The sequence below is a fragment of the Hippichthys cyanospilos genome, chromosome 19 (genome assembly GCF_059441005.1).
Source record: "Hippichthys cyanospilos isolate Australia breed blue-spotted pipefish chromosome 19, RoL_Hcya_1.0, whole genome shotgun sequence".
NCBI lineage: Eukaryota > Metazoa > Chordata > Actinopteri > Syngnathiformes > Syngnathidae > Hippichthys > Hippichthys cyanospilos.
In genome coordinates, this window is record NC_142387.1 from 5,588,233 (window position 1) to 5,612,472 (window position 24,240).

Genomic DNA, 24,240 nt, shown 5'->3' on the forward strand with positions numbered 1-24,240 from the left:
TTCAAAAACAAGACATTATTTTAAATTGAAAATATAATGCCAAATATAAAGTAAGATTCAGTCAGTTGTTTGGTTGATAGGCTGAAAGGTTGATAGGTTTTTGTCCAAAGTAAAAGCACATGTTTTAGTTTGATTTAACACAAAAGTAATACGTTTGCTTACATGAAGTATTACATAAATAAGAACATGCTTATTGGTGAGAGTTTGAAGAATTTTAAGGTAAACTACAGGTGACATAACAATTGATTATCAAAAAGGTATATTGATGAATATGATCACTGTAGATTAATCAGTTAAGCATTGCAGTGCTCTATATTTCATTATTTATATAGGTTGGATTACATCGTTAATTTTAATTCATTTAATATAGGTCTGGGGGAAATACACCAAATTAATTCAAATAATTCATTTTAAAAAATCGACACTGACAATGGTTAAATCGTGAAATTGATGTTTTGCACACTAGCATTTTTTTTCATACAAGCTATGATTTGTTTGTTTTAAACGTTTTAAAACCAGTATAAATTCTTGCTGTCTGAACCTGATGTAGTTTTTAATAAATTAAAGTTTTTTTTATCAATGTTTATTGTTTATGATTTTTCGTTAAAATCAGAATTTATCAGAATAATTAGAAGAAAAATTGAGTTTATATTTTTGGGTCACATAACCTTGCCCCAATAGATGCGTTGAATATCAAATTAAAAAATGGACTGATTTAAGCTTCTAATTCCTGAAAACGTTTGAGTTGAGAATGTGTCAATTTTTGTGCATGTGAAGGGACACCATTTTAGTAAAATGTGTCAGTTTTAGTAAGATTCAGTGCAAACAATAACCACATTTTTGAACATGGTTAAACTAATATATACGCCATTTATAATATACTTTCATTATAGTGATAACATGTTATAAACTTGTTTTATTATGTAGTTTGAACTCTGACCACAAGTATAAACATTTTGTCTACAACTTCAGCAATGTTGTGTTTATAATGGGAGAATAGTAGCTGCAACTCTAGTTGCTCAGTCACATTGAAATACATTGCATTTCTCCAGCACTGTTAACTAAACTAATTTGACAATTAAAATAATACTTCTCCTATACAGTGCCTTTAAAAATTAATATTTTCAAAAAATAATAATAATAATAAAATTTGGAACGTTCCGTTGTACCAAATAGTGTTCACGGGGTGAACGCAAAGTAACCACTGGATGGCGCAAAAGTATCTCTATTTGGAAGCCGAGCTTGAGCGTTAACTTGGTAACGTACAGTGCATGGATGCAAAATGTGGTACGCATCAGCAAGGTTTTAGCCCGCGCACCCCACCCTTTACTTTGGATTAATCAGAGGCAGACATGAGACTGCAATAGCATATAAATGACATCCAGCGATAGCCAAGTGAATTCTCCACCCAAACTTGCGTGAAAGCACAACAAACAAATCAAACATGAGTTCACGCGTTTATAACACTTGTAAGGAGTTAACACAAAGAATGGGCGTGAGTTAACTAGTGAATGAGAGCCTGGAGACCTTGGCTTTTTTTTTTCCTCAGTCGGACCAGGATCCGAGCACTCACTTCATTCAGTCTTTGAGAGGCAGAAGAGGAACCAACAACATGGAGGGCACGGGTAAGTGCTAAATTACATGTTGCGCCTTTAAAAGTGTTTTTTATAAGTTAGCCTGTCTTTAAAAAAAAAGAAGCTGCGGGCAAGGTTAAACGCAAGTTTCCTTTTGCAAAGTCGCATACATACAATATAGACTTTTACGCACAACAACGCGGGCTCAAATCGAATGGAGACTATTCATCACTCGTTTTCTCTGACACGTTTTCTCTAACAAAAAAACATTTGGTTTCATTTTTCAGGACGCACATCAATCTCTGTTTGACTGAACACTGCCTTCCCAAAATAAAGCCAAGTAAGGTGCGCAGGAAGGAGGGGAGACGCGGAGTCAGAGGGTGTGTAAGAGTGAGCTAGAAGAGGAGAGGGAGGAGAGACTGGGAGGAAAGTGTGGACCAGGTGATCGAGTGCTAACAAACATCCACGGGGGCTGCCGGGTTCGAACACAGGATCAGCGACCATGGTGCCAGCGCGCTGCCCGGGACTGGCCCTCCTCCTCCTCCTCCTGGGGTGCACAGTTGCTTTGTGCCTCGGCCAGAACGACACGGAGCCCATCGTACTGGAGGGGAAGTGTCTCGTCGTGTGCGATTCGAACCCGTCCTCGGATGGAGCGGTCACGTCCTCTCTCGGCATCTCGGTGCGCTCGGCCGGGGCAAAGGTGGCTTTTTCGGCCGTGCGTGGGACCAATCACGAGCCGTCAGAGATGAGCAACACCTCCATGACCATCTACTTTGACCAGGTAAAATCACTGGCATTTTTTCCCCGTCCAGTGGAACTCACTTGGACGTGTTTTGCAGCTTGTTGTGCGTAAAATTGACCAGTTAACACGCTACATTCCACATTTTAAAAACCGTCACCTGACTTGTTTAATTTTACAATTCACTTTCAACAATTCCCTTTATGTGATTTGAATTACAACTCTGGTAGTGTTTTTTTTTTTTTTCTTCAGGGTGGGCAACTAATCAAGTTTTTTTACGCAAAATTGGCCGGATCTAATATTACGTGCATCGTGTAACTACATATCCAACTCAGCGTAACTCAATCATTTAAAAAAAAAAAAGAAGTGAAAACCGTTTGAGTTTTGTTTAAACATGCAATCGTGTAAAGTTGATCTTTACATGGTAATTTATGCCCGTGTCTTTAATGTGTATATCAATGATTCTCTCAGCTTTTAATTTATTACCACTCGATATCAAAGATGCCGCAGCCTCAAGGCTGTTTGATATGTGTGTGTAATGAGTGTTTTTGTTGACGAACAGCCAGATATCAACCCATTTAAGTTGTTGCATAGGCTGGCTTAAGCTGTTTTGTGTACAATGTTTTAGTTGATAAATTTCATATATTTGTAATGTTTTATTTCTGCAAGTCACCCAAAACAGTGTTCAGTCGAACTCACTGCTCAAATTTAAAAAAGAAAAAAAGACTAAAGCTAGTGATTTGACGCATATTGTGTCCTTTTGTGTGTACACTAACATTACACATTTGGAACCAAATCAAGCTCCCGTCTGACGCACAGAATGACGCCTGAAGCATTTGGCACAGGCTAATGTGTGTACCCCCCCTCCCAAATAACAAAATATCCATATTTATAGGTTTTAGTGAACATCGGCAACCATTTTGACCTGAAGGCAAGTGTTTTCCAAGCTCCAAGGAGGGGGATTTACAGTTTCAGTTTCCACGTGGTGAAGGTCTATAACAGACAAACCATTCAGGTGAGCTTTTGTGATTTTCGAATGCAAGTGTAAGCGTACATGGAAAAAAAAAAAAACCTCACCCCGCCCTCTTCTCTTATCCTCCCCTGCAGGTAAACCTGATGCAAAATGATTACCCAGTCATATCAGCCTTTGCCGGGGACCAGGACGTGACAAGGGAGGCGGCCAGTAATGGAGTACTGCTGATGGTGGAGCGAGAGGACCGTGTCTATCTGAAGCTGGAGCGAGGCACCCTCATGGGCGGATGGAAATACTCCACCTTCTCAGGCTTTCTAGTCTTTCCTCTATAATCTGACCTTGGATGTGACTCTGCTTGGAACGACAACAACAACAAGAAAAAAACAACATGCAATTTGTTTGAAACTCAAAGAACTTGTCAGCCAAGGAAGTTGATGAAACTCCAGAATGTCCTTAACCTTCTCCATCTTCCCCCCCACCCTCCTCCTCCTCCTCCCCTTCTCGCCCCCTCACATCAGTCTACTATCTAGTCCAATATGAACCTTGGAGATTCAAATATTCACATCCGTCATCTTGTATGCAGTCCGGACGTCGTCGTGGTGTATGGAATTTTTGCTGGCTTGGGAAGCTTTGCCAAAAACGGACAACATTAAAAGAAGAGAGAACATGCCATGGAAGAGGGGAGGAGTGTGTTAAGCTCTATTTTAAGTTTTGTATAGCCTTAAAAAATATATGATTTCCAACCAAGTGAAGTATATGGAATTATGGACAACCCGAGAGAGAAGTGGTTTCACGCCCAAAGCCGTCTTTTGCACGAATGGAAGGTTTTTTTGTTTTGTTTTTGTTTTCATTTTTCAATTTTTTGTTATGTTTTGTGCTGTCAATGATGTTACGTTTGAACGGTGAAAATGAGCCAAATCTGGGCCACAAGAAGAGTTATTGATGTAAAGAAGAGACCTCTGGAAACGACTTGACTTGGAGAGCCCTTTTAATGAAAAAGAAATATAGAAAAAGAATGATTCTATAATTTTTAAAAGTACATTATTCACATTAGTGTGTTTTACATTGCGGAATCTGCGTATAGCTTTTGATTGATTTAATGTTCAGTGACGTTGCTCACTAAATGTAAGCTGTGGAAACAATAGAAGAATCCCTATATATGTCCCGCTTAATAAACTATATTGTATTGTATAAGCCTAAGCACATATCTTTTATTCAAATGAGCTCCGAATGAAAGTTTACTGACATTTCACATTGTGGACAGGCCTATGGTGACTGTCCATGGTGCTGAAGCATGACTGGCCTAAGTAAGAATCCAGAAGGAAGACGCTAGGGGGGGAAAAAGTTGCAATTTTTATCATTTATATGTTGTTTCATGGCATGTCACTCTAGCTTGCATTTATTAACAGAAACAATAAATATGGTGATAATTGAAATGCATTATTAAGAAGTATCAAGAAGTAAAAGCTTCTGTACACATTTATACTGTACACACATGCACAGGCACACACATATAAGATTGCTAAAGCAAAACAGTTAGAAAAAAATCATATAATATCATTACTTAGTTTGATGTTACTTTAAATTGTATTTTCTATATTGGAAATATCATAGCCAAAGCCCCCTATACATCTTGCGTATTATATACAAAAACAAAATATACGTAATAATGAGAGCTCTTTTTCTAAACATGTAAAACATGTTTTGAATATTTTATCACGTTAAATGGATAGATGGTACCCTGAGTGGTCCTACTCAGATGTAACCCCAGGTGAAGCCTTTTGCTTGTTTCAGACGGCTTCCAGATGTTAAAGCAGTATTTGAGACATTTTGAGCACAACGTGTAAGTTACACTTCATCTCTTGTGTTGAGCTTTTAATCTCTTCTTAATGTGAGCCCTTTGGGTCAAAAGGACAAAATCATTAATGTTCGTTAGTGGTGATCTTATTAGTATGTGACCTTTTTACTGCTGTAATTACACTTAAACCCATTTTATTCCTTGGATTTAGTCAGGAAACAAACACTGATGTTCTGACCCGGGAATTTAAAATGTCATCATATAATCCATTATGGATATCTTATTTATTCTGTACGTATATGGAAACATATGAGGTTATTTCACTTTTTTTGACTCATAAGTCCCTTAAATCATGTAGAAAAAAATGCAATGGCATTGAATACAGAAACTGAACACATCTTTATTAAAAAACCAAATTTATGATGTAAAAACAATTATTATTACAGGAACTAGGACTTTTTATTCCTTAAGAACTTCACAAAATGCTGCACTATGTGAACCCACTAAAAAAAGAGCTGCAACAGAGAAAGAAAAAAAACAACTTTGGGCAGCATTGTGTCAGAACCCATACCTAAATACAATTGTCAATATGTGGCCTGACGTAATGGAATGTGAAAGGATGATTCATGATCCTCCATATGCGAGCATGTTTCCAAGAAAGTGTGCATAACTATTTAAAAATTAATTAATTAAATAAATAAATCACAACTAAGAGGCCTATAAAAAAGAATCCTGCCTTTAAAGCAAAAAGGTGCATAAACAGTGTAAGGGTGTGCACATTTATGCATTTAGATTTGCTTATTCCCGAGCAGTTGATATTACTTTTATGATGGTGATGATGACAATGATGATGATTACTGTATTTTTATGGACTCACTTCATTTAAACATGAATATTAATGAAAGAAAATTTTCACTTCACATCACAGAATCATGCTACATGTATATATATATATATATATATATATATATATATATATATATATGTGTGTGTGTGTGTGTGTGTGTGTGTGTGTGTGTCGTCACTAACCTGTTGCAGTCATCTTCATATAGGAAATGTATTCAAACTGTGGATGTGAGTCATTTTGAATACATAATAGTAATACTCACCTTCATGAAGATGCAATATTTGCATGCATTTATTTGTAATATGTAAATGTATTTTAAAAATTACATTTGTTGGTCATTTTAGTGAAGAAAGACAACTTGCAAGCCCGCAAAAAAAGAATCATACGGGAGCCTCTGCCTCCACTGGTTTTCCCTTATCCATAATCATCTATATAGAGCCACCATTTTTTTCCCCGTTTAATAAAAACTGGAAAAAACAAATCTGAAATGAAAGTGCAGCAATGCAGCAACCACGGTTTATTAAAGTTTTAAATCAAATGTTTTAGAAAAGCTCGCTGTAATAGGGAGTGAGAAATCTTTTTCCAGTCATCCAATGGCCATACTATGGGTATGAGAAAAATAAGATGCAACTGCGTAACAAATGTAACAAACCCTTAAATCGGGATCGGCAAACATCTGAAACATCCAAAACATGCAGGATACTTGTCCTCAAAGACCAGAATTTCCCACCTGTCCTGGGAGTATAGAACATGCATTGTTACCATGACAGGATGCACAAAAAAATCCAAACCCAAACCCATGAAGTGTAACACATAGGTATGCTGACATTTTAGGTAAATTCGGGCCATTACCAGTTGTTTTACCTGAACTAATTCCTCCCAATTAGTTTTTTACAGTTGCATGGAGGGCTGGGTTAAATTCTCTCAAAGGATGTATATTGCCCGTGGGCAATATATTCCCACCTTGCATTATTAGAACCATCAAACACAAAAACTTAGAAACAGACTCTCTTTTAGTAGATCGCTGACTATCAGTTCATTTCCTTTTCTTTCTTTTTTACTCTCCACAAATGGGTTTGTTTTAAACTACAGGAAGGATTAAGATTCAGGAGGATATATCCTCCCCAATAGAGTACAGATTATACCACATTGCCATTATTAAGATTTATGACATGCAGACGATATATATAATATGCACGTCAGCCTCACAGTTAAGGGACCAGAGTTCGAATCCAGGTGTCAATTGGACACGCTAAATTGTCCTTACGTGTGATTGGGTGCATTAATGGTTGTTCATCTTTGTGTGCACTGCAATTGGACCAATTCAGGGTTCATATTTTTTTATATGCTTTTTTTTTTGCAGTAAATTTTGTGTCATCCACGTTATCGGAGAGTATAAAAGCTACAGATAAATTCATTTTTAAATATAAGCTACATTTTTACTGAAGCACAGATGGTGTTTTATTCTGCTTTGCAGGCTGAGTAAACATAATAACAAAATTGTAAAAACCATTAAAAAACACTGAATCCATGGACGGTTTAGGTATTTTATAAATGTTTTACTTGTTTGTCCAAGGTCTCTTTAAAGACTTCTTTGAGGAGTGGTGCAATGATGCATGTGTGTTTTATGGACTCGGAACACAATGCACTTTTTAGTTTAAAAAAAATGCAGCGGTCCTGTTTAGCAATGTAAATTACGTAATAGATTCATCAGACAAATGTCATCTCCGGTTGCAGAAACCCATGCACGATGTCACTAACTCATTAGTGAGCTTGCTTTAGTATATAAACACCCACGCGGGCCGCAAGTGTGAGCATGTCTATTTCATGTGTACGAGTGGGTGCATTCCTGCATGCTCATTGCATAGTTTGTACAGTGTCTATTAACACATCTGAAACAAAACGAGACGGGAAGCGTTTGAGTCACAGAAGCGGAATTTGCGTCGTCTGAACATCAAGACGACTTTAATTGACATTCGCCGCTGCTCATCTCAGACGTTTCGAAACATGGAAACATTTAATTACTCTGCCTCGCGAGAGGATGATAGTTGGCAGGTAAAGTGTCATCTATTTGCAAAATGTTTCATGTTCACAAGATTCCTCAGATGACTGACTCAAAACATTTTCCTTTGTCAACACCAATGGAAATATTGCATAATTGATTATGGAACAGTCTTTGTAATATGCTGATCACGCTGTTGTTTGAAGTTTGCAATAAGAGAACACCGCTAAACAAATATTCATGAAACTTAGTAGGTGGTAGTACTTGGGGTACTTGAGGTCCCACAACTGATTTCCCTGTTTTAGTCTTTTGGGGTAGAACCAAACAACAGTCAACCAGCTAGTCGACAAACTGATAGATGAGTAAATTTGGTGCTTTGTTTACAATTTAGCTTTGGTGGGAAACTGCACACTACTGAGTACTTTTACATAATAGCAAAGAAATGTCACAATTTGGAACATTGAACATTTGGAACCGTGAGTAACACGTCCGCCTCACATTTAAAGGGACCCGAGTTAAAAGTCCACTTCGCTCCGGCCTTCCTGTGTGGCGTTTGCATGTTCTCCCGGAGCCCACGAGTTGTCTAGGGGCACCCTGACTTCTTTCGACTCTCCAAAAACATATATTGCAGGTGAATTGGACCTGCTAAATTGTCCTTAGTTGTGATTGAGTGTGTGGATGGTTGTTTGTCTCTGCGTGCCCTGCAATTGGCTGGCAACCAGTTCATGGTGGCCCGAAGACAGTTGGGATAGGCACCAGCAAGCCTGCGGCCTTTGGGAGGATAACCGGTTCTGGAAAATGGATGGATAGATGGACATCAGAGATTGTGATATGTGCATATTTTTTCTTCTCTTATTATTGTATTAGGCCACTAGTTTTTGATTGACCCCTGCGTAAAGGCAGTAACAAATTCTGTATTTTTCAGGAATGAACATGACAATCCAGCACGCATTCTAACCACTCTGCCCTTAAATGTAAATGACCAAACATAGACCCGTTCAAAGACTGCACCATATAATCTGATGCGCTTTATAGTCTGAACAATGTTTTTTTTCTTTTTACTAAAACGTGTGCATCTTCATGCACACATTATACAACGTTATGATTCACATTTGATTTAAAAAATACTTGAAAATAAGCACTATGATAATGATTTACCATTATTTAAGAACTTCCTGATGACCCATTTTCCAATGCTATAAAATCAATTTCATACCTGCCTATAGCGGTTTAAGAAATTTTGTTCATCATTGTGAAACTATTCACATTGTTCATCAGCAGTACAATCATTTTAGCTGTAAAATATTAAAAATCATGATTGTCCTAGTAAAAATGTGTCAAAAAACTTTATCTTTAAAGACAACAATGTAATGTGAAGGAGATTTGCAATGTACATGCACCAGCTCATGTTTTAACATATCTAATTCATGTAAAAGTGCCAAAAGCAATTTAAAACTTCTTTGAATACTAAAACGTAACGTTCTTTTATTCAGCTAGAGAATAGGTGAGTAGCAATTATCATTAATTAATTCAGTAATTAATCCTAAAACAATTTTCTTCGGTTTAGAGGTGTGTTCTTTGTGAGAGAACATGGAATTTTCATCAATATTTGATGTACAAAACTCCATGTAATTATGTTCTAATTTCGTGTGGTAGCACTTATCCTATTGATTGTCTCTTTGACCTTGACATGGCCATTTAAATGTCTTTCACGAACGATGAATGAACATTTATTTAATTCTAAACACCTAGTATTCCGGGATTAAAGGTCAAAATGTGCCAAAGCTGTTGACACATATTGAATCTCAACCATTAGTTTGTGAGCACAGTGCCTTTCTTGCTCGCAATTTTATGCTTTGACAAGATAACATAATGGCTGTCTGTTTAAAAAAAAAAAAAATCCTATAAATACATATGACAGATTCAACCTCTATCAAAGAATTATTTTTAAATCATGAGCTCAATGGCTGATCGAAGAATTATTCTATAAATGGGAATATATTTTTCAGTGAACAGCATTTCTTACTGATTGCAGATGAGCTATCTAATACATTGTTATTCATGAGGTAAGAAAAAGTTTGAAAAAGGTGTCTGTTGCCATAGACTCATTTTCTCCCATTGCTGGTCTCTGAAATGGCAGAATTGCCTTAAGTGCAATTGTGAGTACGAAGAAGCCTTTCACAGCATTATTTTTATTCAAGCTACTCCCCGGCAAAGCTACAGGCACTTCCCTTTAGAGATGCAATGATGCTCAGGGGCCTACTCAGCCTAATATCTAATGTGGCGGCAAGTTAAAAGGAGAAGGCATCGCGAATGTCAGGATTTATCGCAAGTTTAAAAACCCCTGCCCGCTTCTATCATGTTTGAAAGCCATTTTCAGCATCTTTCCTTCCAAATGAGCTCTGCTAATTTCATGGGCTGGGTAATGGAGGCACTTTGTCTGAAGAGTAAGGAGGCGTAACCTACACGACACATCAAATCTGCAAAGCTCCCCCTTTACTGCAGAGAAAAAAGGTCATTTTTACATATTTCACTTTTGTGCTTGTCCCGCTGTTATTAACTGAGGTACATTTTTTGTAACATATTGACATTTTTTGTTTTATTTTTGGCTTAACTGATGATTGAGAGGCCAGGCAAATTATTGCATATTTTCTCATTGTTAGTCTGTCTTCATATGTGCCCTTTGATTTCCACTACCACTTCTGGTCCCAAGGTTATATGGGATAGGGTCTGAACTGGATTAGGGTCAGTTTTAAAATTTGCAGTTTTTTTGTTTCTTTTTGTGCCAGAACATGCCACAGTGCACATGCAGCACTTTCTTCGAAACTCCACCATAAACATAATCTGTATAGATGTCATGGAATATGACACCTACATAAATACACAAATACCTTTTTCACAAATATATACACAAATACCTGTTTCTTTTTGTGCCAGAACATGCCACAGTGCACATGCAGCACTTTCTTCGAAACTCCACCATAAACATAATCTGTATAGATGTCATGGAATATGACACCTACATAAATACACAAATACCTATGTAATACAGTGTACAATCGCCTAGTTGCACCACCCGCTATTTTAATGAGATCAGCACATACATTTAAATGTTATTGTTCGAAATTGCACAGTGTGAGAAGGCCACCATTTTTGTGGGTAAACACTGGCGACCTTGAACCTTGACGAGATGAAAAGAGCCTCTACTTTCGCCAACACTCACCAACTTTTGCCCCACGTGGAATACTGTACGGCAGCAAAATGTGGCCAGAGGTCACCAGATGTTCGGCAAACAGTCTTTGTGAAAGCAGGAGAACAAAAGTCTTTAAATCTATTGTTAAAACTCTTGGTGAATGTTTGGCAACCTTCTGGTAAGCACTGACATTTCGGTGAACACTGGCGACCTTGAACCTTGACGAGATGAAAAGAGCCACGACCTTCGCCAACACTCACCAACTTTTGCCCCGCACGGAATACTGTACAGGTTTAAACTAAATGATTCCCTATTCACCATGGCAATGATTGAGAGGCTCTTCTCAATTATTTTAACCCCTTGCCCTACTGAGCAACAAACAGTAGGTTGTGAAAAAGTTGCCAACCTTTCACCAAGAGTTTTAATCTTTTTTTTTTCTTCTTCTCTTGTGACAAAGAAAAATAAACATGATCATCTTGCTGCAAGGAATTTTCGAACAGTTTCTGGCGACAAAAGCAGTACCAGCAAAGGTTTTGGCAACTTCTGGCAACATTTTAGGGAACATCAACAACGTTGAACACACCCTGATGGGAATAAAAAAAGCCACTGTTTGCAAACACTCGCCAAAGTCCGCCTCTCAGTAGGATAGTGATTTTTTTTATTTTTAAACATGCAAATACTTAGAGAACCTAACAACATCCGTTTGTGTTTTTCCTGTACAAAAAGTGAATTAATATCAGGTGTTGCATGCAATGTCTGCATTTTCATTTACTAAAGTATTTACCATATATGGTGGTTTTTGTGTTGTATAGTCACTTTCTGTAAACCTCTTCACACCTGCGTTGCATCAAGTTGACCGACACCACATAACCTAACTTTATTTCTGAACTGTGACACGTCAGCTAATGACCTTATTCTGGATGTTGTATTGATGGCGTCTTTTGCTATTGTAAAACTTATGCTACGGTGTTTGTCGAGAAGACTCTTGTCTTCCAGAAACAGTAGTTCAACAACTAAATATGACTTTTATCGACAGAAGCAACATCGTCACAATTTTTTCGTAAATGCTTGCGTTCATTAAGAAAACTGCTCTTTTCAACACACAAGTATTCATTTGTCTTCACTTTTGGTTAAAAAAAAGGAATGAGTTTGATTCATTGCTTTACCTATTTTAATTTGAAATGAGATATGCAATTTGCCCCAATATGTGAGAATGAATGCAATAATTCATTGACGTGCCACACTTCTTTGAGGTGACCTCATATTCTTTTATTTAGCTACCTTTGGCATTGGGGAGGTGGCACAGCCACCCGACTCATTCACGTTCGGAAAAATACACTGAAACAAACGGTAAAACCCCAGCAAGGATCACGTGGCAGCGCTTTGTTAATAATGCATTTGTTTGGCAAACAAATACATAGACGCAGACAAACATCAGTCACCGAACCGCTTCTGTGAACAGGCCCATCCCCTGTGTTAAACAAAGTCTGTTTATTCTCACTGCCACAGCTTGCAATATCCATACTGAAACACACAATTCCCTCAAGGAAATGCGACTCCTTCCAAGCTCCCCCACCACCACATAGTCTATGCAAGGCAACAGAGGCTCATCTGCAATACGCATTGATGTGATGGTTCCAGAACATCATCTGCCTGCACATCAGATTCAGCCACAGCTAGCCCGAGAGACATAATTCCGGACCCGTCATACACCCGAACCAACTTGAACAACATTCATTATGATTGGGAGGGAAGAGACACAAATAGTTGGGCTCAGTGACAAAGCTCACACTGTGAGCTGTTGGTCCCACAGAGGACAGCAACATGCGCAAATCCGCATATGCTATTACAGGTCTAGATATGGTTATTCGATCGATCATTTGGAAGGAACGTACAACATTGGGTTTAATCAGGCCCTGTGCATGTGACTGGAACTACATCACCAGCCGTAGTGGGTTTGAAAAAAATATATATGACACAACAGAAAGTCAATACTAACAAAATATTTGCTGCTAGGTAAATGTTTTTGTTGGATCAATCTAAATGATGACAATAGGCATTGGCAACATACAACATATAGGCATACACTTTTGCAGTGCTCGTTTTATCTCAGGAAAGTGTTGGGTCCCTGGGTCTCCAAATGCTTAAAAACTATGGGTCCCGACAGAACTATGTAAAGTCCCAAAAATTGTGCAGTAAAAAGGACAAAATTAGGAGCGGATATCTCTGTCTCACCATTCAAGTTTATGGTCTCAGATTCAATTCAGAATCAATTTTAAATTCAAAATGATTCAATTCAAGCAAAAGTGATTTCTGCTTCAATCTACTGATGTGCAAAGAATCATCACACAACTTCATTCTGCCATGCAAGACAGAGTAAAAAAGGATAGTCTTTTTTTTTTTAACCAAGTTTTGATTGATAAGAAACATGCCTTTTTTCCCAAAAATAACATGTGGACCAACTGCTACTCTTTGAAGTTAGCTATACATTTTATAACTTTTACATTATAAAATAAGATCAGACAAAAATTAAAAAATGTTGCCCAAACAAAAATTACTAATATTTCTCAGCGTATTTACAACAAGCAAGAGATAAAAATAAACTTTTTCAATGAGCTTTTAAATTGTATATGCAAAGCATTCAACGTGTGCCAGTTTGCTCATCACTGAGCATATCGGGAGAATTATCATTCACAATTGTAACATTTAATTTTTTGGACATTTGTGAGTAGGCATGGGACATATCAGAATCTGACGTTACAATAGCCTTAAACAAAAATACCACTGTATTCAAATGAGAGCTCTATAATGTATCAATTCAAAATCTTTTGTTAAATAGCAGTTTTTGTAAATTATTTAAACATTTTTGTTTATAGTATAAATGCACTAAAATACCTTGAAAGATGACTTATTTGAAATTAACTGCCATCGAGTGATAGTTCTTTTCAAATCAATCGATCAACTATTATGTGTCTTAATAAATAGCACAAAGTGGATTTTGTCATTTAATTTCAATGAGAGTCTCGTTTTTGAAAGCCAAAAAAACTCCCAGACAACCGACTTTGTATGTTTGAAGAGGGGAATTGTTCGATTGGTTTACCTTCCAGACCCATATTTTAGCTTGATGTTCAGCTAACGCAGTACCTCGAACGATATCAAATACGCTGCGTGAAAGTAGCATAAGCGTCGCGTTAAAGGTGGTAACTCACGCCGACAAAGCAGGAAGTGAATGAGAGAACGTGATTGGCTAAGGCAACCAAAGAGTATAAGTCACATCGAAAGCAGCCTACCACTGCTGGTTGAAATTGCTTTGTGTGAACCAAGTGTTTCACAACTTCCCCACAAAAAATGTTGCGTCTGGAGATGCACGTTGATATGAAAGTATGCGTCCCATGGCAAAAATTATCCGTCACGGACGCAAGGACGCAGGCAAATTGGAACACTGCTTTTGGTTCAAATTATCCAATAAATTGATAGTAAATGATTCTATACTGTGATGCATATAAAGAAGAGACCACTAAATATAAGCGGAATCATTGTTACACAAACTACTACGGGTGTAAGAAAACCCGATTCAAACCGGAAAATCACTTTATGATTTAAAAGATGTCAGTACATTGAATCGAACGGAACCTAATTATTCCAGTTCGAAACATACCGTACATATCAAATAAAGTAGAGATGTCTTATCGGGAAATGATGCATTTGCAGTAGATTTCTACTGCAGTACTTTACATATACAATGTACTCCGTAGGAATGCATAGTCAATATTTATTTATCCTCATGTCAAGAGTCAGCTGTCTTTTATAGCGTGTTTGCTCAGGGCAGAACTGGAACTTGTCACAACATAATTGTAGATTCCATGGTTTGTCTAACAATGACAGTAGGCCTTCGCCATGAGTCACTGAATGCAACCTTAGGTGTACCTGTGCCATCGCAACCAATACAGTATAAATCCATCCATCCAGTTTTCTCTATACTGCTTGTTCTCATGAGGGTGAGCTAGAGCTTATCCCAGCTGATTTAGGACAGAAGGCAAGGGTACACCCGACTTGTTTCCAGGCACGTACTGTATAAACAAAATATACATTTATACCTATGAAGTCAGAGTCCGTAATTAACCTTGCATGGCTTTAGAAAGTGGAAAGCATGAGTAACCAGGGAAAATTTTCTAAACATGCTCCCTTCTTTGGTGGCAAGGACTAGAGACACATGACAATGGTTCTACAGTGAAGAGTAAGAAGATGAGTTATGCGTGAACGTTAGTGGACAAAGATTTTTTGTTCCTTTTTTTGTTTTTGTTCTTTAAAATACTCCTTTGACTTACAAAACATGTTTGGATGTGTTCAAGGGCACTCAGACCAAAAACATTCACAGCCAAGGACCGAATGGTTGTCAATGTTGGCGAAGACAGCAAATTGCGTTCTCGCGAACGTTTGTTCATGATCTCAAAATGTTTTTTAAGACATCCTAAAGCAAGGATGTCCAAACTCGGTCCTCAGGGCCACTGCCCTGCATGTTTTCCAGGTTTTTTTCCCAAACACACCTCATTCAAATGATCAGGCTCATTATCAGGCTTCAGCTGAGCTTGCAGATGAGCTGATCAGTTGAATCAGGTGTTTTGGGCAAAGAACTAGAAAACATGCCTTGTACTGACGTTTTGAGGCCCAGGTTTGGACCCCCCCCCCCCGTTCTAAAAATCCTTAAACAGTTTAAAGGGGGTTTGTGTCATCAGTAAATTTTGAAAATTCAGATTTTAACAAAATAATTTATGGATTTAACAAGTGTTTTGACTGACACATACCTACATAAAAAGAGTGAACGTTGAAGTGTGATAGCACAAATTAACTGGAAGTACATCTTCGCACATCTGCTTGGAAGACACTGCATATTTAATATTGTCTACTTCTCATTCATATTCAGGCACATCTTGACACCAATTGTCACCCACAATTTATCCATGTATCCATCCATCCATTTTCTTTCGCAACTTATCACCACTAGGGTTGCTGGCTTGCTGTTACCTATCCCAGCAGACCGGGCAGTAGGTGGGGGACACCCTGAACTGGTTCCCAGCCAATGGCAGGGCACACAAAGACGAAAAACCATTCATGCACCCAATCACACCTAAGGACAATTTAGGTTTTCCAATACACCTGCCATGCATGTTCTTGGAATGTGCAAGGAAGCCGGAGCACTCAAAGAGAAACCATGCGGACAGAGGGAGATTATAACGTGCTAATCACATTTCCACCGTGCCCCCCCCCCCCCCCCCCCCCACACACACACACACACACACACACACACAATGTATATTTTAATCAATGAATTTAGGAACTAGGCGTCTTGGTGGCGCAGTGCAATAGCATAGGGGTTTTGGAGATGATTTAGTTTAACAGTTCGTATGTTCGTGCTTGATCTTTGTTTTTTTGGCACCGCCTCTGGCCGCTGTTGATATTACATATTGTACTGTTATCGCAACGTGTTGGATACGCGTAGTATGTGAACGTTGTTCAACAGCAAGCCAAACTCATTAGTTTCATGAGCCAGGTAGCTGAGCGTCTTGCTCCTTTTATTACACTTGGGATGACTTGAGGTTCATGAACATTCAGAGTGAAACTGAAAACAAACGAAATTAGTATTAGCACTTTGCTAACGAAATAAATGCGTCACAAATGACTTCCGTAGAAAATGAATTAGCTTAGATGCTAACGTCAGCTAGCAATTAGCGATGCTAAACGAACACGTTCGCGATCTTTTAATATGCTAATTTGGCCATTAATATTCATATAAATTCAACCAAAACAATGTCTAGAACACTGCAAAATACAGGACTTACAGCCATTGCGTTCGGAGGGACAAGAAAGCACGAAGACAAACACAATGTCCAGCCGGAGGTAGGTAAGTTGCGCACGTTCTTTTCTAAGCACGGCCTATATGCTACCGTTACACACAGCGACTTCCTGTTTGCGCCTTCAAAATAAAGTAGAGAACGGAAGCTAAATACACGGAACAAAAACGTGATTGTAAACAGAACAAAAGAACTACAACATTTGGAAACATTTCTCAACAAATATTACTGTGGGCAGAACACATATATAGTGAGAAGGATGATGTGGTTTTTAGAGCAGCCAGCACCCCAGTCCGTGTTGATCAAAAGGTTGGGGACCACTACAACAGCACATCCGCCTCACAGTTACAGAGACCTGAGTTGAAATCCATCTTGTTCCAGACTTCATGTGTGGAGTTTGCATGTTCTCCCCGAGCCCGCGTGGGTTCTCTCTGGGCTCTCCGGCTTCCTCCCACACTCCAAAAACATGCATGGCAGGTGTACTAGACATACTAAATTGTCCTTAGGTGTGATTGGGCGCGTGAATGGTTGTTTGTCTGTGTGTCATGTGATTGGCTGGCAACCAGTTCAGAGTGTTCCGTACCTACCGCCCAAAGCCAGCTGGGATAGGCAATTCTTGTGAGGATAAGCAGCTCTAGAAAATGGATGGATGGATTTAGGAACTCCTTCACATGTAAAAGTGCTTGTTCATTTGCACATTTTGGATCTTCACAGAGTTTCAGCTTCACAGCCCTGTACACTGCACCCAAGAGAGGTGGATGTCGCCAAATAGGATCCAGTTTAATAACTACATTTTATGTGAAAAATGTATATTTCAAGGAGCTTCATGGTGTATTACTTTCATGGGAAATAAAATACATGCCATTCTTCACTCAAGCGCTTACAATTAAATATTTTCGATATTGATTCAATATGTGCTGCCACAGATAAAATCGTTACATCTACAGTAAATGTGATAAAAGCTTGAGTATGTATGTCAAGCTCATCTCATCATAAACATCTGGGCAGGGAAGCTCGATGATAAGATGGCGTCTTAGTGCCTCGGGCAACACAAGAAACCTTGAGGAACGCCACAGGCATGTTTTTAGGGCAGTAAGCTGTAGCCTTTCAGTAGGCGTGCAAGAAATGAGGCTGCTCTGGCTATGGATCACCACGGTGAGCTGAGATATTTATTTCACTGTCAATAATCATCTTAATTCGAGAGTCTCAAGGATGGAAGATACTGAAAGGAAGGTCATTTTTGCTACTCAGAAAAACATCAGGAATAGAGAAAAAGAAAAACTAAGTCGAAGACCTCAATGACGGCCAGAATATTGTGTTCAAATTCAGATAATATTCAGAAAAAAATAGTTTGTCACGTTTTGGATTTGGGCATCATTTGAGCAAGGCCATCCGAGTCAAAGCTTAGACTTTGCTGTTTTTAAGCATGTCTTTGAGTTGAACATGACTCGCTAATTGACGCTGAAGCAGTTTTACAAAATTGACCACTAGCAAAAAGTTGCATGCCGGACCACATTTCAGCACCAGTTTAAGAAGCTTCATAGCCATCGCAGTGTTACAACACATTCTATAATATGGTTTATGCCATCTATGGCAAGTGTCTCAAAACAAGTACTGTTATTGCCGAACTATGCAGCGGATGTCCTGTAGCTATCACTTCTCAGTTCAAGTGCAATGTATGCCCAAAGACAGGGAAAGTCAAGCCGTATGCCGTAAGCCTGCACTGGGACTCAACATCCACAAAAGCTCATTTCAGCAAATGCTTCAGAGAGTGATAAAGCTTTACTCCTGCCGATTTCAGGTTGTTCCGAGTCTTCAAGATTATGATGCTCAACAACAACTGAATGTCACCACTATCTGTTGGAGCAGTGTGACGACCATAAAGCTTCTCAAACAGGCGCTGAACTGCAGTCAGGGACAGAAAGACTTTTTGCAAGCCGGCAATTTTGCAACATTGTGCTAATGTCAATTGGCAAGCCGAGGGCAAGTCAATGATATGCTTACAAAAACTGCAACGCTGAATTTGTTAAAGGCTGCCTTTCCAAGTAATCATTCAAACAAAATAGAAGAAAGGATGTGGACAGTGAATTTAACATCCTCTGTTTTACAAATAAAGACTATATTTTAGAATTTTGAGAAAGTAAACCCACATGCTTCACATAATTTTTTGGTGTATTTATGAATCGTCACAAACATCAATGCTCTTAGCAAAATGTAGTTTATTCATACACGTGATACCTGGAGTTTACGTTTTATATAATAAAACAAGGAAAGTATATATTTTTTATTTTTTGAATGGTATATTTTATATAATTCAGAAAAGTATGCTTAAGTGTACCAGGCTTATACTGTAAAGTATTAAGAAAAGTAAATCAAGTACTCTCCTGTTTATTTGTGGATTGAACTGAAACCCATTCGGAAGCTATTGTTAGATGTACTATTTTGGTACAGGATTTATGCATGATATAATGAGATGCAATGAAATATACAGTATAATGAATCATCAACATATCCATTAAATGGCAACTTTTTTTATTAACAAAACATGAGCCAAATTAAACCAAGGATATTATCGCTGTTTCGGGAATTGGAGGTTGGAAGGCACAAGATTTGTTAGTTGGCAGGATTACACACACAAAAAAAAAAAAAATCTGTAAATTTTGGATTACTACACATTCATTTCAAATTGACCCAGACTGTTATTACTACTCCAGAGAAGCTGATTTAACACATGGGTAAAACATAAATTTTGTCTTTGTTATCTTTAAGTGAGTATTTTATTGGTTGTCTAAACGGCCAATGAAATTGGCTACAGAGAGTACACTGAAGTACCAAATTTATACCTGTTTGTAATTTCACATATATTATGTGGCCAAATGCCCAAATCATCGTGGCACAGTAGCCAACTGATTAGTGTGTCCACCTCAAACAGGGTTTGAGCCCAGGCTATGCCATTGCTGCAGTTGTGGCAAAAAAAACGGACCATATGCATAAAGCAAAGAAGCAGGGCAAATCCCCCCCCCCTAAAACACACATGCAAAAAAAACAATAATACATACATACGGTATCCTACATAAGTACCTTTAAACATATTTTAATGAATTTGATGTACTTACAATTCCATTCAAACAAATGTAAATATGTTAGAATGTATTTGCCAGTCCTAAATGTTTACCCCAAACAGGCATTCTACAATTCTGTAGAAAAGTGATTGATAGAGCTACAATAGAGTTGAGACTGCAATGTTTTTTTTGTAGTTTTTCAAATATCAAGTAAAAAAAAACAAAAAAAAACTTCCCTCAGAATTATTTAGTGCCATTCAGAATTACATGATGTATCAGCACCAGGATGCTTAGAACAGCCATTTTGTTCTGAGGTTAGTGTTCTCTTTTTGTGTATATGTTGAAATTTTCCCAATCAGAATGACTTCTCATCCATCGTGCCCCAGTTCTGGCATATTCCCCATCTGGTTTGACAATCTGTTTTGATGGAAATCAGTTGTTTTTCTTTTTTTTTTCTACTCTTATCCGTGCTCTGTGCTCTTGTGGGTTTTCGCTTGAAGTCGTGTCTGCGATGGCGGCTCAGACACTTCACATGAAACTTGGGCATGATCACAGCCTCTCCAGCATTGCTACCACAGTGCATCACAGTGCTCAGCCACCCAGGGGATTTGACACTATACCATGGATTTGGATTTCACCTAAAATAGGGTTGAGATTATTGAAATGGAAATATAAAATACAAGTCGTTGATGTGTCACTTATGAATTTGGGCAAACCAGTCTTAGTCATGTTTATCTTAAAGGGCTGAACTCCTGGTATTTTTCCACGTTCCACAGTTAAATATCCATCCATCCATCCATCCATTGGCTACCATTTTGTCTGGGGTTGGGTCATGGGGGCAGCAACTTGAGCAAAGAAGCCCTGAATTTCCTCTCCCTGGCCACCTCGTCCATCTCCTTTGGGAGGATCCCCACGCATTCCCTGGCCAGCCAAAAGATTGCATTTGGCACATTGCCATTTTAATTTCTTAAGAAATGGTACTGATATATCTAACCGGGAAGTGAAATGCCTTGATTTTAGGGATTGCACCTCTTACCGTGTGGCTGCCTTGCCCCCTTCACAACGTCGTTCAATGCCGGCCGGCCACGAAACATGCATCCATCATGTTGGCAACGCATCCTCACGAGGTTCACGGCTGATGGGGAATAGTCCAACAGATTGAATCACGGGGCCAACAGGCGTTTTACTGAAATTAAATTGTAAAATAACTTCAATACACTGCTCTTTCGAACAAATGGTCCTCCTATCAAATCAGTCCCCGTGGGAACCATATTCATAACAATAGTTCCGCCCATGTTTGAAATATTACCTACTGATGTTGATTTCTCGAATGTGTGTGCACACAAAAAACACACATTTTTATCTCTTCAGCATTTTCCACAGTAAACCGTTGTAGATAATAAATGAAACGTTGCTGTTTACATGGGTTTCTCGGTGCAAAATCTCTCTTCCTCAGCTCCGGAACCAAAACAAAACTATAAGGTCGGTGTGTGTTTAAGATATTTAACAGCAACATTAAGCAACATTAAGAGTTGCCTAAGGTGTCAGAGTAGCAATTGGCTAAGGGAGCTAAAGGCTGTGAGTCACTTCAAGAGGATAATAAACGAGGAAGTGAATGTTAGAACGTGATTGGTTATTGCAGCCAAAGAGTATGAGTCATATTGAAACGATACACCCCGTTACAGGTTGCATTTGCCTCATGTGAAACAATTGTTTAGCAACACCCTTACAAACGGGGACGCACATTAAATTGAAATTATGCATTCCATGGCATAAATCATGTGTTGGGGATGAAGGCAAATGAGAGCACTGATTACTTTATATCTAAATAAAGTGGTCGCTGTGCCTTTTTGTTTTTTCTAATCGCTGCACACAGAGGAAAAATTTGGACACCCGTGAGTTACTGGCTTGGTCTTCAACACAACAGGGCATATGCAAAAATGTTGACCATTGTTTTTAAAAGTAAAAGAAAAACACAATGGTAATCAGTCTGCTTTCATGAAGGACAGTAATCAGAAAATGTTTACTCCTGAAGAACAGATAATTGTCAATCAATTGTTAATTATTTGATTCATTGTGAAGAAATCGTTTAACCTAAGGAAGGGCGAAACCTCTTAAATCAAAATTCCCCAGTGGAATTTACAGACCAAAAGTTGTCCACACACTGAACAAAACTGAGGCAACTGATATGAAATATTAAGGTGGGCTGTAATGTTACAGTTAAATTTGAGCTGGCAGTAGACTTGTCTTCGTATCGCTGGGTGTCAGTGTTGAAAGAGTAAACACAGTTAAGAGAGTCAGCAAGAAACTCATGAGGGTGAGGAGGGGTTTTGGGTGTTTGCTCCCCATTGCACATCTTTCTGGAATAGCTGCAAACGAGTATCACAAACTCTGTTTGTGTCAACACCTGCCAATTCGTCTTCACATAGTAAACTGTCATCAACGTGTTAAGACTCTACCCAGGCAGACAAGGAAGGATGAAAAAAAAAAAGGTTTTTCTTTTACAGTGATTATTCTTTTGTTCCCATCTCCCGAGTACCTGACTATTATACCGAAAAGTTTTGCAAGCTTCTTTTTTTTTTTTTTTTTAATGCAAAGGTAGTTTGCCTTTTCTACTCCCAAAGTGCATTCATCCCAATCACTTTATGCCTTTCCTATTCCACCTACTCTTCTGTTTTGCATCTCCCAGTAGTTCACCGGATGATGTTTTTTCTACCAACTATGCATATACAAATTGTACACTTCTCACTGTGTTTTAAGGGAGTACCATTTCTTTCGGGGTGTATTGTGGAACTTAGTCGACTGCTGCAATACAGTTGTCAAACAAGGCAGACATACAGGACTGGGCTATCAAAAAGGCTGTCCTTCAGTCACTTGTAGGTTCCTTTAAAGCAGCATATGCAGAAGAACAGAGGGATGATAAACCTTAAAAAAACATGTCCTACATCAAACAACTGCCTGGTTTGCAGCGAATCCTTCAGATTCTTCGAGCTAAGAAAATCTGCCCAGTTAGCAGTGGGCAGAAAAAAAAATAAAAAGAGTGCTTGATCCGTCCTTGACAGCGTGGGCTGCAGTTAATCCTTGCCGCAGACTATACAAGCATCTTCTCTCGTCCGAATTTTGCAACTCTCCTGCTCCGTGTCCAGGGTGCCTCAATGCGGTTTAATCATTTCACAAAAGTAACAACGAAGACGAACTCATCGCACCCTTGAGCCGCTTCCTCGTTGACATCCGTGTAATTCTATTTTATGCTTTTCACATGTACTGGATGTACAACAATCCCCCTGCTGAATCAAATCTGAAGATTATAGAAACATTCACACAGACTAAATTGGCTTCCAGGAGTGTTTGAATCAATCAAGAGGAGGGAGTAAGCTGTCGGTTATTGAGAGATAGCCATACAGACAAGAGAGCAAAACTAAGGTCGGTTTTGGGGTAATGCAAGTGGGAAACACCATTGATTTAGGCCAGTGTGGCTCTGCATGTGCTGTCATTTAGCAGGGGCGCAGAGGATATAATGGACACAATGATTCCAAAGACAATAACAGCTGTTTTACAGCCCGTCATGCAATATTGAGCAAAGCGCTGTTCATTAATTCTTGGGGTCTCTTTTTCTGAACGGCACCCTTCCTGACCTGTAAGCATCAATGGTCACGGTTCATTACCGTACATGTCAAGGCTTTAAACGTATCTCGTTCGAAATTCCGAAAGGGACAGCTTTCATCTGACAAGAGCCAAGCCGACACCGTCCCACCTCTGTCTGCCTTCGTTTCTGTCCTGGTGTCTCTCTGTCGAATCCGCCGCCCCCCGTTCGCTTAATCTCTCTAAGTGATAGGCCATGGCACGAGCTTCTCTCTTCCAAAGACAGGCGCATCATTAGGGAGCTGAGGAGTGCAGTTCCTGCCCTCAGGGGAGGGCTGACAGTCCATCACAGCCCTGCGGCATCACTTCCTTTGGACTTTGGATATCAAAGGTGGTGCTATGAAATTTGAACAGAATTGGGTGAAATGCATTTTCTTTAACAATAGTGTTGGAGGAGGAGATAAAAAAAAAAAAACTTCAAAGCATGTTGAGGTGGAAATTATTGGAGAGGGTATTTTGGCGGCTTGGTGTCACAGTGATTAGCACGTCGGCTTCACAGTTAAAGTACGGCCTTCCTGTGTTGAGTTCACATGATCTCCCCGAGCCCGCGTGGGTTCT

The 24,240-nt window shown here is 38.8% G+C and overlaps 1 protein-coding gene and 2 long non-coding RNA genes across 3 annotated transcripts; 1 reads left to right on the top strand and 2 right to left on the bottom strand.

The window, feature by feature from the left end:
• Nucleotides 1-1,333: 1,333 nt before the first annotated feature.
• Nucleotides 1,334-4,486, top strand: cbln2b (cerebellin 2b precursor). Its single transcript, XM_088402277.1, has 4 exons — nucleotides 1,334-1,625; nucleotides 1,862-2,355; nucleotides 3,209-3,328; nucleotides 3,421-4,486. The coding sequence occupies exons 2-4, from the start codon at nucleotides 2,077-2,079 to the stop codon at nucleotides 3,616-3,618; spliced, it is 597 nt and encodes a 198-aa protein (XP_088258403.1). The 5' UTR covers nucleotides 1,334-1,625; nucleotides 1,862-2,076; the 3' UTR covers nucleotides 3,619-4,486.
• LOC148407711 (uncharacterized) lies at nucleotides 1,446-17,065 on the bottom strand. Its single transcript, XR_015863671.1, has 3 exons — nucleotides 16,967-17,065; nucleotides 3,391-3,637; nucleotides 1,446-3,306 (listed from the first exon to the last, which is right to left on the bottom strand). It is a non-coding gene; the product is annotated as an uncharacterized LOC148407711 (long non-coding RNA).
• A 2,396-nt stretch (nucleotides 17,066-19,461) lies between these two features.
• Nucleotides 19,462-23,954, bottom strand: LOC148407712 (uncharacterized). Its single transcript, XR_015863672.1, has 3 exons — nucleotides 23,795-23,954; nucleotides 21,077-21,226; nucleotides 19,462-20,961 (listed from the first exon to the last, which is right to left on the bottom strand). It is a non-coding gene; the product is annotated as an uncharacterized LOC148407712 (long non-coding RNA).
• Nucleotides 23,955-24,240: the final 286 nt, after the last annotated feature.

What these genes read in the sequence shown, in the direction of transcription:
- cbln2b (XM_088402277.1), top strand. Translation starts at nt 2,077, where the DNA reads ATGGTGCCAGCGCGCTGCCCGGGACTGGCCCTCCTCCTCCTCCTCCTG. An exon ending in TGACCATCTACTTTGACCAG is followed by an intron (nt 2,356 to 3,208) that starts GTAAAATCACTG and finishes CCATATTTATAG; the next exon opens with GTTTTAGTGAACATCGGCAA. An exon ending in ATAACAGACAAACCATTCAG is followed by an intron (nt 3,329 to 3,420) that starts GTGAGCTTTTGT and finishes CCTCCCCTGCAG; the next exon opens with GTAAACCTGATGCAAAATGA.